The following is a 21,397-nucleotide window of genomic DNA, read 5'->3' on the forward strand; positions in this document are numbered from 1 at the left end:
TTCCCCTACCTTCAAGACAAAATTGAGAATTGCCAACTTCTGCAAATCAGGACAAGTGATTCCAAGTAAGGGAGCAAAGTCTCAGCTCTGCTTTGTTGCTTAAGGGGTGAAAGAGAATGCTGAATGTACTCTGCCTGTTTGAGCTTCAGCCACCAACCAATCCCAGGATCAACAAAGCAGTGAGGTGTGATGGACTGACTTACCTGTGTGCACCGTGGAAAAAATAAATATCAGTTTCTATCAGTGGACTTTTTATCGGTTTTTGGGTCTAATGTTTATGTCATAAATTTCATGTGTGTGATCAATGAATCAGGGTTCAAAACAAAGGACTGTAGGGGAAAATAGTAGGATTCTGCTGAATTCTTGGAGGATTCTGTTGGATTCTTGACTATACCAAAGATGCTGAATAAAATTAGGATGTGCAGAGTTTTAAGCTTGGACAAAACTTTGGATTCTTTCTCCTGTTCTTGGAGCTGCTCCTCAGAGGTTATTCTTGTGTTGCAGGGTCCTTGCTGCTCCCAAGGGAGACAGCTGCCATCGAGGAGTGTCACTGACTTAATTTATTGTTGTTCGTTTAACCTGTGTGGTTTTAATGTTGTTTTGTCCACTGATAGTTAAGACTAAGTGCGTAATTATAAGTCAATATAATAATAATAATATGAGAATTTTAGTGTTTTTAGTATTTATGTAAGTAGGAGTGTTATATAGAAATTGTAGTTTTGTACTTCTTCTAGTTAAAACATGGTTTAATATTCAGGGAGGGAATAAATATTCTCTCTTCTTCAGTCAGACAGTTCAGTTGATACAAGCAAAACCAAATTCAACATGTTAGCCATATAAATGAACATAAGTATTGCAAAAAATACATTTACAGTATCATGCAGAATGAATAATTTATCATTTTTAAGTCCAACCAATAGGCAGCCAAACTTTAGGTACTTGACAGGAAGTTATACTTGCCATTTCTCTGGAATTAGTCTATCTTGTCTCCTCTGTCTCTTCACATTATCCTGGATGGACTCCACTATGCAGACATGATCTCTGTTGGCTCCGTGTCAGACTGTATGAACCAGTCCTGTTTTGATTGATACTGTAAACAGTTCTTTCTGACTCTGGTTGCATTTTTCATTTGTTGTTATGTTGCAGAATTAATTTGGGGTTGATGGCACACCTCTCCGAGAACTGCAAGACTAATATGAACTTGAAAACTTAAGACTGTAAAGTAGTTGGCTCGTTCCATGTTGGTTTTGTCATGTCATCTCCAGATTTGGAGTCCCATAGAAACCACAGTTTTGCAGACAGTGAGCTAGAATGAGCAGCAATTAAATGCTGCAGGTGGTCAACTATTTAAAAAAGATTAAATAATTTAATCCATAATATAATCAGTAACAAACATACTGGTTCTTCCTTTCTTTATATATGCACATCTTTGCTTACACTGCCTCCTTCAGGACAAAGTGGGACAGGACAGAACTACTCCATCTGTAAGAGTTAGTATTACAATTATGTTCATTCTTGGGACATTAAATTTATTTAGCTTATGTCATTTCCACCAAAGCTCCTCCCAACTAAATATAGAGGGCTAATCAACCAGTGATAACAACATCTTATATATGCAAAGCTACTGGTAACTGTAGCTGATAAATAAAAGTCATAAAGTGAGGCAAACCGGTGAAAAGTGCAATATTTTCCTCTATTATATTCCTCCATCCAGTATTTTACAATGTGACATTATAATTTGCTGTCATTGTGTTTATATAGCCTAATAATAGCCCTGGGAATGTTACAGTAGATATATTTAACAGCATTTTTATAATATATAAATAAAACAATTCTTTGCAAAAAGATTTGTCTTTAATAGTTAAGCTTAATTTTTGTATCTATGTAAGTTTTTTAATTAAACTTGAATATTTCTGTCCACATAGCTCTCGCAAATATATATAATAAATCCAGAGAAATACTTCGAAGCAGATGAGCTCTATGAAGAGACACAACTTTAGGATTTGACTGTGGTCATCAAAGAAAGTGAAAATAACAAAGACAAAAACCATTATTGTCACAAAACCCAGTTTGTATCAGTTATATGTCTTAAAAAGCTATCTAAGATGTATTTGTTTCATTCATTAATAAGTAAATACGTTTAAATAAATGGTGCAATTTTACTTTCCCTTAAAAAAAAAAGAACTTCATTCATTTTAGTTTCATTTAATGTTTTTCCTCTACTTGTCTGCACCTCACAGATTGAGAGCCATCTATCCATTTCCTTCCAGTTATCCAAATCGGAGTCACGGAGAGGGCTGGAGCCTATTCCAGCTGTCACGGGACGAGAGCCGAGGTAGACCCTGGTCAGGTGACCAATCTGTCACAGAGCAAACACTTAGAGACGAGTCAATTTAGAATCACCAACGAAACTAAGCCCATGTAAAGAACTCTGAGAGAACATTTACACTCTACAATGAAAGACCCTGCGCTGGATTTGAACCTAGCAGCGTCTTGCTGCGAGGAGACAGCCAGCGCGAATCGCCTAGGTTTGAGAGCCACTGTTGAAAATAACAGACAGAAGCGTCAAATGTTTGGATCACCTTTTTTATTCAAAATGTACATCAATGGAATCAAACTAAAGTAAGATCCAGAATCATTTGAGGTGTGGGAGAGGTTCTGACTACAAGAGGTGATGACTGATACTAGAAAAATGTATGGCAATTCCTGACACCAAAATGTTACACTCAGAGTCACGTCCAAAGATCATAGGTAATAAACAACAAGTCTCCACTTCGATACACAAAATATATCCTTATAAATTATATAAATGCACGAGTATTTTTTAATACTCCTATCTGGGGTTCAATTCAACTCCGTCTTATACTAACATTTGGCAAAGTGGGAGCTGAAATCATAGGAGAGAGCAAATGTACATGACTTATATGCACCGATTTGAAGAAAACAGCAATGAAGGAAAACAGATAGCAAAACTTTGTTATTTAAGGGTTAAAAACAAGCAGGTCAAAGATCACTGCAGTAATGAAAAAAGAGAGCGAGAGATGCATGCAAAATATAGAGTAGGCTGGTGAATATTAAAGCACAATGTGTAGTAAAAGGCCATAACATGTGACCTCCATGGTATTCAGCAGTGACATGTAAACATGGGCACCATAAACATTGCTTTGGCTCTTGCATGATTATGACTCTTAATTTAGATGTGCAGAAAACAAGGGGATAGGACACCCTCATTATACTGTATCACTTTAACACATTACACATAGTGTATTAAGTGCTTCTGTTCTTTTGTTTAAAAGCAAGCCTCGATGATTCACTGTCATTTTATCCTAATGCCTCTGGGTTGAGAATTCTCTTGAACAGATGAGTGCATAGTGCAGGTCACAGCAATTTTATTTCAACTAAAGGTCAAATAATGACTTCCTCTGTGAGTCCTAAAAGTATGTGAGTCCCACCCGACGACTTCTATGAACTACAAGAGTCTCTCTATACATTAAGACATGATAGCAGATTTAAATTGTGCCCGGTTCCTGGCCTGCCCAGCTTTTAACCATCCTTAGGTGGTCAGAAATACCATGCGAGTCCACATTAAGGCCATATTCAACCAAAGGAGATGCAATGGGGAGAGTAAAAGGTTCATACAGCGAGAAAAACAGGAAGAGGTAAAGGGTGCTTAGTTCTTGCTGAAGCTGCAATCCCCTCTTCAGGTGGTCAAGACAGATTAAAAGAAGCTAAAGAGACAAAGAGAAAAGAGCAGGCAGTTAGAGGGAGGAAGCCAAAGCAGAAACGCTTACAAATAAAAGATTCAGAAGTGCAATTCATATCAAGGAGAGAAAAACTTTAGGTTTTGAATTAAATCTTAGTGATCATAGTCATTCAAACAATATACTATAGACATAAAACACCCGATTATATTGTGTCCACGCCATGATTTTTTAAACAGACTTGTCTGTGGTCATTCAGGTGCACAAAAATTTAAATAAATGAATAGGTGCATGTCTTCTCCATCACAACTGAAGTGGAAAAGGTATTAGTCACAACAACACAAAAAGTAAACATGTAAGCATAAGCAGAGGCAACATATCGTGGATTAGATTGCTCAAAGTGAGTTTAAAGCAGCATTGAAGCACATACACGTTAACACGTATAATAGCAGAGCAGGTAATGTATAAGAAAACCCTGCAGGGATGGGGAGGGGGAGGGGGGTCCACAGAGCCTCTGGTCACATTTGAGGTACTCAGTACCCACAAAGGCTGGTCCCTTAGCAAAGCTTGAGGGCTGAGGACCTACTCAGTGCAGAGCCAGGGATTACTGCAAAGGAAAGTGAAACCACACAGACCAATGAGCTGAGGATTGCGAGGAAGGAAAGGATCTTCTGTTGAAGTACTTTGACCCTGGTATCATGTGGAATTACGTGAGTTAAGGCAGGAGTACTTTCAACCCAAGACAATTCCCTCTTTCAAGAGGCGATAAAAGTAACCCTGAACCTTGAAGTGGTGGAACAATAAAGTATAAACTAAGTCAGCAGGTGCCTATTTGATCTGAGGGCCATGAAATAAACACACCTAAAGATCTTCTTTCAATAAAAATCGTTAAGCAAAGCCTGGACAGCAGCTGGCCAATGAACTCACACAAGTACAACTTACTGGCACCAACATTTATTCACTGTAAGCCCCTGATAAATTAAATATAACTATTTCATCCATTTATTAAATAAACCTTGATTTAATTTCCTAAAAATAAAGTAATGTTTGTCATAGACAATGATTATGGTCACAGGTATAATATCTGGTGAAAAATTGGCCTTTATTTTATTAAAAATTTCTTTAATATATGCGTAACACTGATACAAATAACACTGGTCCCTGCAGGACATTGGACATTAAGATGATTGACTTTTAAAATGTGCCTTCATATTGAGAACAATAAGAAAAAAGAAAGTTACAATTGCACTTACAACATTAATATATAGTATGTAAAAAACCATCACATTGGGGTATAAAACATTAAAAGTGCAAATGTGAAAGCTAACACAAGTATGCACAAAACACATGACAATGAATGAGGTATGGGAGAAGTGGCAAAGAGATTAGGCTCACATCTGTTCATGCATGAGGCTGAAGAGAAACAACATCAGCAAGGGGACATTAAGAAAGTAAATCTCCATTTTATTTTTTATTGTTTAGATGTCTTTATAATTCTTAAAGAAAATGCAAAACAAATGTAATGTGGTTACATTCTGTAATTAATTTACAGTGCCGGGAAGCACCTTTCTCATCATTCAAACTGCTTTTACAAGCAAGAAACTGTAATGCAGTATGAATTTTATCTAGTTACATCTGAGTTGTTGACTCTTGTATTGCTGAAGCTTCACATTAAAAAAACACAAACAAACAAAACTTCACTTACTAAAATTATAGACTGTATATAAAAGAGAGACATAGCTGCCGTGACATCAGTGGTTTGTAAAGCCCCGCCCACAAGAACCGGGATTGAATTTTGGAAACTAGCCATCGCAAGAAACTGCAACGCTCATACGCCCATACAGTAGTAATTTGTTGCCCTAAAGTAGATCTCACTTAACCTATATTGTGATTTATACCATAAACTCGTCGAGAACGTTTTTATTGAGGTATTAAACATTTATGCAATTATACTTCTTTTTATCAGCAGAGGAACTGCCCCCTAATGGCCATTGAAAAGAATGCAGATGTAATCCACTTTCGCTTTGAATTTACATTTCAAATCCTGAAGATACGCCTATCTTTTATATACAGTGTATGATGAAAGCACATGGTGGCTTTTATTGTGAAGGAGATGGACTAATCAAAAATGTCTATGTCTATCTACAAAAGAAGCAACTTTACTCCCAGCTAACAATTTGAACAACATAACATGAGACAAATTGACAGATTTTAAATATCTACAGCAACACAAGGTTTTTTGGCTGCACAATAACGGATACAGAACGGACACGGGCTGCATTTCTGTCGCACTTCTAAAAAAGAAGGTGCTCAACGAGAGCTTGTTGTAGCACAAAACTCTACTTCCTGTTACCACTTTAACCACAGGTGTCATCAAATAAGCAAGAAGTGATTAGCCTATCAGAAACCCACTGATTAACTACTTAAAGTGTGCTTTTCTTCAGCAAGACATTTTCTTGAAATGCAGCAATTTCAGATACCACAGTTTCATGGAGGCGGTTTTAAAAAAATACATTACTAAGTCTACTGCTTTTCTTCAATCTCACAGTCAATCTGCCTTCATTTTAATACCAGTCTATTCTTCTAAAGTCTGAAATCCAAAACAGATTTCTCATCCTTCATGCTTCAGTCCCATTGTTTTAATGCATGTTTCCATTTAGCCTCAGTACATTTCTGCCCATCACTACAGTAGTCATGTATGTTAATATTTTTTAAAAGCTCACATCATGCAAAGAATCACTAACTATAAAAAACAAACAAACCATGGAATGCATTTTGTAAATTTGCATAAAAAGACAAGCCGAATAATCGCTTGTACAACCCAGACAACTGACAAGCATCATTCAGCATGAAAAAAACAAAGAGTGAGGCCAAACTGATAGCAATGCCCAGCGTCTTCCACAGAGCAGGGAGGGGCGTGTGGAGGGTTGGATTATGGGGTAAGGTGAGGGTGAGGAAGGGGTACTGTAAAGGATGATGGGGTTGGAAACTCATTCACAGCAGGATGGCCACAAGGGAGCACTTTTTCTACAGGAATCCTTAGCTGGAAATAAGAGAGAAGGGCTGTTATTGCTTTCTTGGAGTTAAAACATCATCACAACACACAGTTTCACACAGGTGACATCACATCAACATTAGTTATCAGGTGGCGCTGACAGGAAAAACATGCTTTTTAAGGCAACTCAAAAGGACTGAGTGCAGAGGTGAGGATGTGAGTACAGCTGTCTATTTGTTTGAATCGGACAGTTAAATAAATCTTTTTCTTTCTTTTGAGGTTTTCCGCCCTCCCTTGAGTTTCAAACAGTGGGTCTTATTGTCTTCCTCGAGCCTTGCTCGTCAAACACCATCTTGTTTCCAGCTTTTTTAACAGCTCTGAAATGCTTGAGGAGTTTACAGATTGTAAGACAGATGTCTTTATTCACTTCTACCCTCCCCAGTGGTTGAGTCTTAACAACATGTCCCTCTGTGGATTTGGCTTTTGAATCCACTCAATTGGGGTGGGGTGGTGGTGGGGGTCGTCATATGGCTCTGGCTGATCAACAAAACATGTCATCTCTGTAAACAGAGAAGGGCCCTGAGGCTGCTAGCTGCTCTGGTGTGACCTGTTAGTTTCAGTTACTCTTCAGTTCAGCCTTGAATGAGTCTTTGTGCAAAGTCAGGGAAGGGCCACAAGAAAAAGAGACTGTTGTGCATTTTGGGAGGCAGATGGAGCAGTACATCAAATGGATGGGTGGGGATCTAATAAAGTGGCTGATTTAGAAGCTGGCAGAGGGACGGTAAACACTGCCAACTCAAGGATAGGATCGGCACAGATGTTTCCATGAAGTACTGCAAATCTGTGGCAATAAAATACTACATTTGGATTAGCCATTTCTCACACAGTGACGGGCTTAAATAACTTGAATGGGCAAATTAAATCCATGCAAATTAGAGGAGATTTAACAGCTTTATAAATCTTCAGATTGTGTTTACATATTCAGATTCAGAGAGGTATTTGGCTGCACAGTTTGACAGCCACTAATGCTTCAGTTTCACTTCTGGTTAAGTTGTACTATTTATCAGTTAATCGTCTGAAATACAAAATGTCAGATAATGAAAATGTTGCCTTTTCAAAGTCAAATAAAATGTTGCGAGCTCCATCCATGTTCTGTTCATCTGGGCCTGGGTCACGGTGGCAGCACTCTCAGGAAAGATGCCTAGACATTCCTCTCCCCAGCCAACAATTCTAGCTCCAGTAGGGATGCAGGGGCGTTCCCAAACCATCCAAGAGACATAATCTCTCCACCATGTTCTGGGTTACCTCCCATTAGTACTGAGACACATCCCCAATGAGGCGTCCAGAATGCCTTCTGATCAGAAGCACAAACCACTTCAACTGGCTCCTTTGCACACAGAGGAGTAGCAGCTCTACTCTGTGCTGCATCTTCCCAGACATCCAGTTACTCTCTTGGCTGCTACATACAGCTTGTGGTCCTATGTGAAGGTGGGAAATTAGATCTACTGTCTTCGCTACAGCAGCCAAGTGAAGTGTCTGCATTGCTGCAGATGCCGCACCAATTTGTTCCATTCTCCCCTCACTCGTGAACGACACCCCAAGATACTCAAAAACTCTCCCACTTGGGACAGCAACTCCTCCCTTTTGCCCAGAGTGGGCACTCCACCCATGTCCAGCTGAGAACCATGCCCTCAGATTCAGAGATGCTAGATGCTCACACTCGGCTGCAAACTGCCCTGGTGTGAGCTGAAAATGATCCCCTGATGACGCCAATAGAACCGCATCATCAAAAGCTGAGAGGTGATCCTGAGACCACCAAACCAGAGAACCAGAATCATAAAAACTATGAATCGGTGACAAAGGGCCGTTCTGGTGGAGTTAATCTAGATAATGATTTCCCGACTGCATTAGCGACCCAGAAGCTTCAGAGTTTTAATATCTATATTTTTTTTTCATGTCTGTTGGCAGTGTAACTCAAGAAGGGAGTCTTACCAGAAAAGGTGCCTCACGCAGCATGCAGCAAGTGTGGGAGGAGTTAACTGGAAAACATTACGGATGCAACATAGGTGACACATGCACTCACAGGACACATTCAAAACACAACATTCATCATAAATAAGTGTGTCTCCGGGGGGCTGAAAAAAACTTGAATATTAGACCCCGCTAGTCAGATTTAATTTGTGACCTTGAGACAGAGCCTAAAAAGAAAATTAGAATGGCTGTGAAGAAAATCAATTAGCAAGAAGGAAATAAAGCAACAATAAACCTCTCAGTGCAAGTGTCTTCTTCCTTTTCCAACAGGCACATCAGCTTTAACACAACCAGGAGTTGATTAGCACCATGAAGGAACCAACAATGTCAATAACACATCAGGCTGCACACGCAATATCAGTCTCAGTCTCAGTAAACTTGTGGTATAAACAAAAGCATGTCAGTTCTATTACCAAAGCATTTGGAAAAGTGTATAAAGTATTGGCTATTGCACATGTGTGTAAAGCTGTTTACACATATGTGTTGAGAGCGTTTGATTTTGTGGTGAACCAGCAGCAGCGCTTAATTGCAGAGTGATGATTTCTGACCGAAATTCATTCATCTAACTCTGCTGACATTTGGCTACTTTTCAACTATTTAGATGAGGACAGATTGTAATTTTCTCCCTCCCCTCTCTTCTCCTCTTATTTCTCCACACTGGCGATGAGTTATAGTCAGCTCACTTAGCGTGGAATTTAGCGCTAACTACAATCTCTGTTATTATATGGAGGGAAAACTGGAACATTCATCCGCCTCTCTGAATTGAAGAGCAGTGTGAAAGTCTGCTTAGAAGGATTTGCCTGAGCTTTTCAGCTATAAAAATCTAATATGGATTAGCATCAAATTATACAAATCCAAGGTGGGTTATTAACTAGTGGTGGCAGATAAACCACTGAGATATTGATATGACAGTTCCAATACATACGGTTATAAAACCTTGAAGTCAGTTATTTTATCACTGGCTTGTCAACACCCTCCCAAATTCATTTCATACTCCATTTCCTGTAGTCATACAGCCAATGGTACACCTGTGAGGGTAAAGCCACGGAGCGGGATAACAATACTCACTTTTTCCTCTCTTTGTCCCTCTTGAGTGTGGTGGAGCCCCCTGCCTGCTGAGCTTGATTCTGCAAGAGCTCTGCAGCAGTCTTTTTCTGTTTGAATGTGTTGACCTCATCGTCCAGAGACTTCTTCTTTTCTTCCAGCTTCTTTTTCTCATCCTGGTGGAGTTTCTTCAGACGGTCGAATTTCTCGTGCAGCTACGTGACAAGAAACAGACACAGTTGTTTTGTGTTTTAAAAACAAAGCAGAAATCTATCTGGCTCACATAAACACTGGTTATGCTGCTGATACTTACCTCTTTCTCTGCTTCTTTGAGCTCAGCCTCCTTCTCTTTAACTCTTTGGACAAACATTTGCCTCATTTCTTCTTCCTTCTTTTGCAGTTCTCCCATGAACTCGTTCCTCTTAGCTTCATATGTTTCCTGCAGACTGGCAGAGGAAAATGACAGCGGGAATAAATATGAGCAATAGAAACAGTAAACCAAACCAATGAGTGTCTTTTATAAGATAAATTTAGCATATTTTATAAAGCCATTCAAGATTTTAACCTCCATACTGTGAAAACTTTCACAGTTACAGGCCCCCAAAGTATAAAAAGTAAATGGGAGGTTGGGGGTAGAAATAAGCTGATGAATGCAAAAATCAGCTGCAATAAAGCAGTCTGCTACCTGAAGGGCTTGCTGTCAGGATCCGTGTCCTTGAACCCCATCTCCTCCAATTTACATCTCCGATACAGTTCATAATGACGCGTGTGAGTTTGCTCTCGCAGGTCCTCCATGTTAACTCTGATCAGCATTTCCCGCAGTTTGACAAAGTCACAGTGAGTCTCATTTTCCACTGTGAGAAACAGAACACAGGGACTTAGTGCATGTCTCACAAAACAAACTAGAACGCATGCTAAAGCTACAGTATAAAGTAAATCAAACAAACTGCAGCAGTATAAAAAGGCAGTGTTCATGTCCTGTGTTTTCTGTATTGATTTTTGATGCTGGACTGAACCAAGCTGCATGCCTCCACAGGACATGTGACACCATGTGAGTATGCATGCAGACAGTCTGGGGTAAACAGACCCAGTGTTTGATAAAAAGCCTTCTTCAGTCATAAATATTATACACTGCAGGCCATTCGCATTAAAACGTTGGTGTGGGTTTCATTGTTTTGGCAGTAATCCAGCACACTGAATTTTAAATGAAGTATTAATGATATGGGAAAAACGCTGACTTTAAGCTTTGGGGTTTTTGATGTAATCCACATAAATATTAGACAAACATCGTGGGAAATGCATCTCTGTTTACCCTATGGCTGCTTGTATAAAAGGATAGAATTTCTAAAGGGATCACACCAAACTTAAAGCAAATTTAGCAGAAAATTGTTGTTGTTTTTAAAATAAAGACTTCAGGGTATTTTTTATGTTTTATAGCATTATAAAGTAGACAAAACAAGAAACGTGAAGAGCACTAATACTGCAAACATTTAAGCTGCATGTGTTGAATAAGACTGAATCATATAAACATCTGCACACATGCATGCATACACATTCGATAATAACAGCAAGCATGTGTCTGTAACAAACGGCATAGGAGCAAATCAGTGCAACTGGAGTTAAAGTATTGACAGCTCTGTCTACTTCACATACATTAACCACACCATTGATCAAGGAGGTCGATAAAAGCGACATAAAATTCCTTTATGGGCTAAAAGCTGCTGCTGCCATGATTTACAGTGTGATGGCAGTGATGGAACTGCAGCTAAATGAGGTTATATAACTGGTTATCTGCTAGTCTGTAGCAGCTATTTGAGTTGAGCAGAAATATAAGGGGAGGGAGTGGCTAGAGCAGCTGTGATGACAAGGAACATGCTCTCATTTCCTGTGCAGGATGTAACCCGGGCTTACCCTGCACCGTCCCCCAGGGGTACTGCCGGGCCTTCACCATCTTGTTCCCAATCTTGACTTCCTCTGTGCTCCCCACCACGGCAAAGGGCAAATGGCTCTGTGAAGCGTAAAGAAAAGCACAGTTGGTGTACTGCCAAACACACACACTGCAAATTCTCCTCAGCTTCTCTCCACACACAAAATAAATAAATAAACAAAACACCTTTTTGTTACAAAGAAATCCAGAAGTATTTGTGCTGCTAGCATATGTCGATTCCATTATTTCAACTTACACAAGCTGATCATTAAGAACTTGTTTTTCCAGACAGACAGCAAGTACTACAATAAAGATTTATGATATCTCAGAACAGAGTTGAGGTCAGGCTGTGCAAACATGAGAGGAGAGGCTGCAGTGTAATAGAATCAGTTAAGGATAGTTAAGGAATTTGCACAGATCAGGACTAATAAACATCTAAGTGAGCCTCGAATTATCTGTCAGTGCACACAGGCCCTTTCCCACACTGCAGGTTTCCTGCAGAGTGAACTGAACACACTCTGCCTTGCTGCGGCAGCGGCTTCCTGACAGACTAAGGAGACACGTACGACATCTGCCCCGACTCCACATCACAAGTTGTTACGCTGGTAAAATAAATTAGAATTAAGCAGTGTAGCTACTTCCGTCTGCTCCCCTAGTCACACAGGGTTGCCACAGCAGGTAGCTCCACACGTTTGATTTGGCAGACTCTTTAATCCTGGATGCCCTTCCCGACACAACTATGAAGGCATTTGTGTCCCCCTCCATGACTGAACTGTGGATCTTTTGCTTAGGTTAGGTGAATGTGTAAACCACAACAGTATAAATGAGCCTTACGTTCATGGTGGAGTTGATCTCGGCCACGGATTCGTCATCAGTGGGGAACTGGTAGATCTGCACTCCGTTGCTGACCAGCTCACTGGTAATTTTGATTTTGAACTTGGCCAGCTCACTCTTAGAGATAGCATCTGACTTGGCGATGATTGGGATAATATTGACCTGCAGTTAAGAAATGAGGCGAGCATTCATGTAGTTATCACAATAGTGCAATAAGGTGCAGTCAAATATTTCAGATATGCAGCTAAATATAGAGAAGACTTTAGTTTCACAGCCTTTCCACTTCTGTAGTCCAAATTTAGAAAGTAGTTGATTTATTAAAAAAAAAAAAACTCTCTGAAGCTGTAGCTAGAATTAAGTACTATTACAGTTTAATAACAGAGTGCATAACACTTTTTCTTATACATGGCTTCCACTCATATATACCCAAAGGCTGCAGTAATAATTTAAAAGAAAATGTGAAAAATGATAGGGGTACTATTTGCTTTAACATTCAGAGAGTGTAAGCAAATTCAATACAGACAGGCTTTCTCTGAATCAGCTTTACAGACAAAAGCTAAAACTCCAACTTACTTATCAAGAGATAAATAGAATCACAACTGTGGTTATCAACTTAACTCAGGTTTCCTTTATATAAAAAGGGTGAATTTCATGCTTCATTTGACTCTTCTGCACAAAATGCACTAATCACATGCTGTCTGTTTCATTTAAGAGGAACATGCCACAGAGGAATACAGAAACGATGAAAATAACTTCTTCCATCACATGTTAATCTCTATTGCTCACATATCAGGAGATCAATTAGTGAAAAGGTCATGATTTTTACACTCAATTTAAGTCAAAACAAATTTGCTGTCCAGTCATGTGATGAAGCCAGGTTAAAAGAAAGCATATTTTTGACATCAAATGCACTGGCTTTAGGTTTTAATATATAAATAATAAAATATCATCTCGATTCATACTTCCCCCTTAAGCCTTTGTGCAGAGAGGACAGAAACATAATCTTAAGTACAGAGATAAAAATAGCAACAGCAGCAAAGAAAGTGAAAGCTTTCGTGTTATGTCTCAAATCAAAGAAAGTTTCTCCAACTGTGACGTTAATCTTTTTAACATATATGTTATCCAAACAGTGATAATCTAGGGAGGTGGGGAAAAACAGGCACGGTCAACGTCGTATATAAATTACAGCTGACTGGTGGAAAATAACATTTCACTCCCACACAACTATTTTTACAGTGCCATGTCAGCCCACACAATCCCTGATTTTTTTATTATTATTCGAATGTGGGCCCCTTTCACTAAAAGCAAGGGATGCTCCGGGTCATGTGAACAAAAATATCTTAGTGCATCCCTTCGTCTGGTGAGGATTCAAAGTCTAGCTCGAGGACACTTCAGCTGAGCCCTGTTTGAATGTGCTCCTAGGTGAACGTGTAAACAGAGGGGGCTCTGCTCTAGATCACGCTGTTGTGAATGCTTGCTGGAGGGCACAGCTGCTCTGGCAAACACTAAGCTGGTTCTTTGTGCAAAAGCCATGAGGGCCATGCAAATAAGCTGATGGGAAAGGACCTCACAAAAACCAGGCTTCAGTCACTGAGCAGACTGCATTTCACAGCTGACCTACACCGACGCAGCAACAAGCCCAGAGCCAATTTACATTCAAGCAGATGCTCTGGAAAAGGTTTATGGCCTATGACTGAAGAAGACAGATTCAATGACACAGTCATGCAGTGTCAAAGGACATACCTACAGTATATCTATGACAAGCTACTCATTAAAACAGATATTCTGTAAGATCATTCAGCTGCAGCACAACTGTTACATAATAAAAACAATCCTAAATATCTTCTAGTGGACTCTTTGACACATAAAACAACTAAAGATGACACTCAGTGAAGTGAAGCTGACCTTGCTATCAAGTTTTTTCATGGTCACCAGATCCAGCGATTTGAGCGAGTGTCCCGTTGGAGCGATGAAGTACAGGCACGCATGGATGCGGGTGTCGTGGTAGCTGTGTAGCGTGCGCTTGATTTTCAGCTCCTCCTGTAGATATGCTTCAAACTGGGCATCAATAAACTCCACAATGGACTTGTAGCTGTTAAAAGATGAGGGACAGACAAGATTTTTTTTTGTCAACACACCGCTTTCTGAGATCCTGTCACGTCTACTTCCTAAGCAGTATGCTGTTTGTGCATTTTCCCCTTACTTTTTGCTATTTTATAAACAAAAAGCTAGCTGACATTCAGATAAAGGCAGGGCACACCATGGACAGACTGCAAGTCCATCACAGGTCCATCAACAAGACGAGACATACAATCCTTCAGGCTCGTAGTACCCCAGAGGACACTCACACCAACACAGGAAGAACACTTAAACTCTAGCCAGCTAAAAAGTTCGATCCATGATCATTCAATTTCTGCAAATATTTTCTTAATTAATTTGCTGTCTTATCTATCAAAATTGTATATCTGTTTAAAAATTATATCTTGATTTCAGCTGCAGTTGACTCGATTTGTCAAACCAACATTCAGACATTCAACTTAAAATGATATACAAGAAAGAAAAGCAGTGATCTTTACATCTGAGCATCTGAAACCAGCAAATATTAAGCATTTTTTTAAAATAATCTAAATTTCATATCCAAATAGTAAGGTATTAATATTCAGGATATCAGCGAATCATTGCAGCACTAGAGTCACTGTTATCTGTGGAAAGCCCGAAAGTATACTGAAAGTATAGCTACACAGAAGACAACTGTGCCTTCTAAAGACTTTGTCTCCTCTGGGCAAATCATGTAGGAACATCTCTTTTTCTATACTTTAATTATAATCATCATTATCCAACAATCTGCAAGGAACCTAGCAGAGCAAAAATCCACTAAAAAAAAAAGAGTCAGATCAGATTTGGAGATTTGAGTTCTCACATGTTTCTCCTCATGGCAATTTCAACAAAACTTCAGGGCTGCAGTGCATGTGTGAAAACGCCAGTAGTCAGAACAGGATTAATTTTTAACTAACTTCACAGAATCAATGATCAGTTTTGTTGCCTGTTAGGACGGACTGTCTTATCTGAGGAGAAGGTTTAGTCTAAGGCAGGGAGATTTCAAACAAATGGGCATTTCAAGTCATACTGTCAGATTCTTGATGTTTGTAGTTTTTAAGTATTTGATTTATCCAATAACTAATTCAATCTTATCTGCAATGACACATGCGAGAGAAAATGAACAAAGGAGAAAGATGTTGGCCCGTTTATTGAGGACTACAGGAAGCTTCAAAAGGCATCCACCCTTTCCAGAAAACAGACCCATAAACACTGTGAAAAAAAACAACAAAAAAAAAACACAGCGCATGTAGAAAGTATAGGATATTCTGCCTGCAGCAGTGTATAAGATACTTTAACCCCATGTTACTTCCCCTGGGATTTCCAACAATTGCAGGATTCCCATTGTACAGAGCTTACAAAGTTCACACAGTCTCCTCCTCTTCCTCAACTTACCCTCTACAGCACACAAGGTTTGGTAACAAAATCGTGGGTGTATACATCAGCTTAAGTGTCATGTCCTAAGGCTGTGATTTGTTTCTCATGCCAGACAGGAAATCAGCTACATCTTATGTTTTGTTTCCAAAAACTAATGAGGAAACTACTTCAGTTGAGACATCTGATGAAAGAAAGTTAAGCAATGAATGACACGTAAGCTGTGGAGAGGCTTCAAGTACTCCCAAGATGTCAGGTTTGTCTAGGATGTATATTGCTCCCACTGAAAGATCCAAATAAAAGAAAGTTCTGGAATTTGACATCCCCATCTCTCAAAGATGAAGCAGCTAAAAATGGCTGACTTACCTGTCTTCTTTATTGATCTGGTCTCCAAAGCCCACGGTGTTGACAACAGTGAGTTTGAGGCGCACGTTGCTCTCCTGAAGTTCATAGGTGTTGGACTTGAGTGTGACTCCCGGCTGGTTGTGCTGGGTTGGCTCACCTTCAAACTTGGTGTTGAACAGCGTGTCCATCAGAGTGGACTTGCCCAAACCCGTCTCACCTGCACAACAAAGAGAAAAGACATCAAGTTACCATCTTCATCTTACTATTACATCATTCAAATCACATAAAAAGGACCTCTTCATCTTTACTTACAGGGCAGTTGCTATTATTTCACTTACTGTGCTCCCAAACCAAAAGGAATTTAATGACAGGCCTTTTTCTTTGATCAGCTTTTGATATATTTCAGCTCAAGCCACTCTCTCTGACACTTCAGTTGTGCAACTCAAGCAAAAAGAAAAAAAAATGGTGCCTGATAATGTTAGAGTAGATTAAAAACAATGTATTGACTATGCTTAAAACAGAGTGTATTACTCTCAAATGCTTAAAGCCACAAAAGCAGCAGCAGGAGCTGCTAGGTAATGTACTCTGACATCCATTTACTGTTAGATGACTCAGATACTGAGCTCCATCTGTAAGAAAATCTATTTTTATTCATTATAGCCTGACCTACAGTCCAACCATGTTAGCCCATTTTTGTGGGACATCTTACAACGTCCCTATTTTTCTCTCAAAATACCACAAGCATAGAGGCGCATCTTTCTGAGCAAAGTTCAGTTCACAACAGTTAAAATTAAAATTTTGCATCTTGTTTGAAGAAAGTGAAGAACACATGGAAAGGACAGGATGGGTCAATCTGTGAAGTAAAGGCCAAAATCAAAAATAACACAACACAAACATTCTGCAGACATACCAGTCATCTTTGAGGCACACATCGTCACATTTTTGCTTGAGTCATACAGCAGCACTTACAGTTTGGAACAAAAACTGTGGTTTCTCTGCAGCATCGTCTTTGCATCCATATTTTGAATGGATTGTACTAATGTTTTTATAGATTGTTTGGAAATGCTGGCAGTCAAAAAGCATTTAAAAGTAACAAAAAGTAACAGAAAAAACACACATTTCACTCCACTCCCGAGTATAAATAGAATCTAGACGATGTGTTTAGCTTGGAGGAAACTCTAAAGCCTGTCGCTCGTGCCCACCAATCATTTCATCATCAAAATATCTTAAGTGGACTTATTCTGCTCATTTCCAGGTCCATATGTTCATTCTTGCACTTTACTAGAGTATCTTTCCATGCTAACAGTTTAAAGTAATCCCTCAGTTTATTCATTGCCTGAATTAAATCTTTTTAGCTCCTCCCATATTCCCTTTAAGCCACCCTCCTTCTGATTGTCTGCCCCTTGCAAAAAACAGCAGGTTTGAACAGCAGGTGGGCGGGCCAGAGCTGTGTGCCTGAGATAACCACATTATAGATATCCCCTTTAAGTGACATCATAAAGAGCTGCGAGTTAAAATATAATCTGAACCCTGAGCTTTTGCTTCACATGGATTACTTGTAGTGATCTCATGATCTGAAACCTTTGCCTGGTTTAATATGAACATGCACCTTTAGAAAATATGAGACAAATGCATAACAGGTCTAGCTTGAAATAAATAAACACAGAGTAGTAATGTAGCGTAATCAAATTTGCAGCATATCACAAAAGCACATTGTATTCAAGGTTAAGGGGAACTATCAGGAGTTCCCGCAGCTTTCTATGGTTTTAAATGTTATAGCTCTGCCATCAGAGATGTTCATTTAAATTTTCAAGCAAGAATGCTGAAGTTAGTCACAAAGTAAGTTCCCCCACAAAAGAAGATCCCATTGTTTTAATGGTATTACATCCACTGCAGTTTACCTTTTTTGTTTTTGCTAACTCACTGCCAAGCTGACGACTGATCAGTATTTTTGAATGTTGTAGTCTGCTAAGCCTCATCTTTCATGTTACTTCCTGTGCTGCTCTGCACATATTTTATTGCTTTCTGGACATTTAACATGTTCCAGAAAGGAAACCCTAATGAAAAAATATTTGTATTTCAAACCAAAACATAATAGGAATACTTCTGTTTTCTATAAATAGAGTATCATAAACTATAACCTCCACTTATTCTTAACCTTTCATCTTCACCTTTCTCCCATTTTATTACTTACTGTTTTTCTTCCTGCCTGTCAACTCTGGCACAGACATATTACACATGCCTAACCTGAACAATAATAGAAACGATTAAATAAATATATAAATAAAAAGGAAAAGACAAATATGTTTGACATTCAGATCCTGTTTCTGACTGCAAGTACTGCCAGACATGACAGGCCTTTAAAAAAAATAGTATAACCTCCACAATTGCAACAAAATGCCATCTAAATAAAATGAACATTATTTTCTTCATTCAGCTACGGCTGCTGAATGGCTGTATTAGATTAGTTTTAGTGGGATGCTAATAAATTGGCAACGGAGTGCACATAATTGAATACTTCCAGCATTTAATAAGGCTGATGTGACTGGGTTCTCCAGTCTAAAATTAAACTTATAGGGCATCATTTCTGACTGTCCTCTACATCCTGGAGAAGGCTTGTATCCTGCATTCAGTGTTGCATTGTTTTGTTTTTTTAAACAGTCATGCATATTAAAATTAAATAACCACCTGCAGACACTTGACTTTCCTGAACTGAGAGCATCTTACTCATTACAGTAACCAAAGTAAGCAAAAAGGAAACTGAGAGTCAGACACTGAGCAGCTTTTTGTCTTGTGGAAACACTTTAACTGAAGCAAAGACATTGTGCCTGAAGACATAGAGAGGAAATCTCACATGACACACTCACCAACACAGAGGATGTTGAAGCAGAATCCGTGGTTGACAGACTTGTTGACCAGCTGGTCAGGCATGCTGTCAAAGCCGACATGGCCCGATAGAGGGACGCCACGAGCTCCTTCACCCTAAAAACAAAAGACATAAAGCAACAAGTCAGTGCCTTTCGATCACTAAACACCTTCCACGTCTATAAGCACGTGCAGGATTCCTTCTAACATGCTGAAATATGCATCGCAATGACAGCTGTCCTGTGTAAATAAAACCGTACCATGCCTTCGACCATTTTTTGATCACGTTAGTCTTTGACAATGAGTTCAGGTGCAGTGCTAACTCACTTCCTGCTTCCTGAGCTGTGACTTTCTTCCACAGACGAGACAGTTAGAAACCACAATGTACATATATGGAAAGGCACTGCCGTTTGTGTCAAGACAGAGGGTTTAGAAAAAATAGAAAATAAAGAAGATGACTGTTTAAAAATTTTTTAAAAAGAAAAAAGGATAAAAGCATTAGCATAACTGGCACTGAGTTTTATTTGAAACTTCCTCTTCTGAGCCTATTTCACTTCCATTCACTCTATCACACTGTTTATAGACAACCTGTATCTGGACCACTAAACACAACAAGTGTAAAAACGCTGTTGTTACATATGTGTGTGGGTGTGTGGCTGCTGGTAAGCATCTCCATCAGTGTGAACCTACTTTCTGCAGCCTACGTTTTGCAGGAAAACAAAAAATTTAGATTATATGGCAAAAGAAAGAATATCTCAACCATTTCAACCTCAGACAACCAGCTATTATGTGGCTTAACATAACACACTGTTGCAGTCCAATGTGGTGAAGATTTCTGGGAGGAAAAACACTCTGTTTTAGACTCAATTTAAAATAACTGAGCAAGCTGAAGGCACTAAACAGTTGTGGATTATTTGGATGGCTGAAATTGGGTTTAAACAGCTGAGGGAGTGTTTGGAAAACTGGACAACCAGCCCTACACTCTTCAGCTGCAAGTGCAACATTCCTGAGACCATTCCTGCTTTTCATGACACTCACAGCCAAGTTACACACAGTGAGCGGGTTTCCATTCACTGGATATGGATATCAAACTGTAAAACCTTGCTATTCTCAGCCCTCCCTCTGGGTTACGCGGCTTCTTTCCAAGCCCCCTCCCAAAAAAGGCAAACTTAGCCCACGATTTGTGCATTGCACGGCCAAATGTCTACAAGGAGCTACGATCTATTTGCCCGTAATTTTCATTAAGACAACGCCCGAAAAGGAAAGTTGACGGGACTTGCATAAAACAACATAACGGAAATGAGCATAGTAGCCGTGCCGAAATGGGGGCGTTCAGAATGAATGGCCTACCTACCTATGGCTCTGTAACAGCCTCTCGTTTTTATGTGAGATAATAGATAAGTCTGTTACTTTGAATTTTAAATGTCTTAATCTGTTAATTCCGTTTACAGGGTAATTTAGGTTTTTACCAGTACAGGAAATCTGCAGGCGTTAGCATACCAAAATGAAAATATTCTACCGGAGAGCTAAGACTGTTGAGTCCTGGGCCTTAATTTGATATCTGGCTTTATTTTATTTTTTTTATACCGTGTTTAGGGACGCATAATCAGATTTCTATTAGCTCTAATTATAATTGATCTAATTAAGCCACGGTACACTGGATTTGGATGAAATAGCCACGAAAAACGGATGGTGACTGGGTAAATCTGCTTGAAATTACACTCTTCTGCGAAACGCTTGATCCATAACAAAAATATATAAGATAAATACATGAATTCCAGTGTGAAATAGGCTACTTACCGCTTGCCTTGCTATCTCAGTTGACGCCATAGTAGCTGCTGTTAGCCGGAGGACGAAACCTCTGCTGCTCTGTTTAGCAAAGGAAGCTGCACCGTTAACGTTACACCGAAAGATGGCCTAGCAGGAATGTACCACAAACCAATGCGCTTTTAGATATGATTATTTTTTTTAAAAAATGTGCCCATATTATGTATTTCGTACTTATAACATGTAAGCTACAGGCATACTCCAAATTTTTTATTTAGAATTTTGCTTCGTAAAAATAATAAAGATATAAATAAAACTATTTACTGTACACCCCCCCTCAGGATGTCGCCATGGTTCCGTCTGGTGGTAGAGACGGTGATCCGCAGTCAGTAAACGACACATTCGTTTCAGTTAAGA

General features: G+C 39.3%; 1 protein-coding gene across 6 annotated transcripts; it reads right to left on the minus strand.

Moving 5' to 3' along the window:
- Positions 1–2,568: 2,568 nt before the first annotated feature.
- septin6 (septin 6) lies at positions 2,569–21,148 on the minus strand. Of its 6 annotated transcripts, none has more exons than XM_025910830.1 (11): positions 21,014–21,130; positions 19,216–19,330; positions 16,370–16,565; positions 14,438–14,624; positions 12,533–12,694; positions 11,683–11,779; positions 10,457–10,625; positions 10,085–10,217; positions 9,796–9,986; positions 8,689–8,735; positions 2,569–3,728 (listed from the first exon to the last, which is right to left on the minus strand). In XM_025910830.1, exons 1-10 carry the CDS (start codon positions 21,041–21,043, stop codon positions 8,732–8,734), a joined length of 1,284 nt encoding a protein of 427 aa, XP_025766615.1. In that variant the 5' UTR covers positions 21,044–21,130; the 3' UTR covers positions 2,569–3,728; positions 8,689–8,731. The 6 variants fall into 6 exon arrangements, with proteins under 6 accessions (XP_025766615.1, XP_013126778.1, XP_019220085.1 ...); XM_013271325.3 differs by lacking the exon at positions 2,569–3,728 and adding an exon at positions 4,780–6,744; XM_013271324.3 differs by lacking the exon at positions 8,689–8,735.
- Positions 21,149–21,397: the final 249 nt, after the last annotated feature.

Source organism: Oreochromis niloticus, linkage group LG2, assembly GCF_001858045.2.
Source record: "Oreochromis niloticus isolate F11D_XX linkage group LG2, O_niloticus_UMD_NMBU, whole genome shotgun sequence".
Lineage (NCBI taxonomy): Eukaryota > Metazoa > Chordata > Actinopteri > Cichliformes > Cichlidae > Oreochromis > Oreochromis niloticus.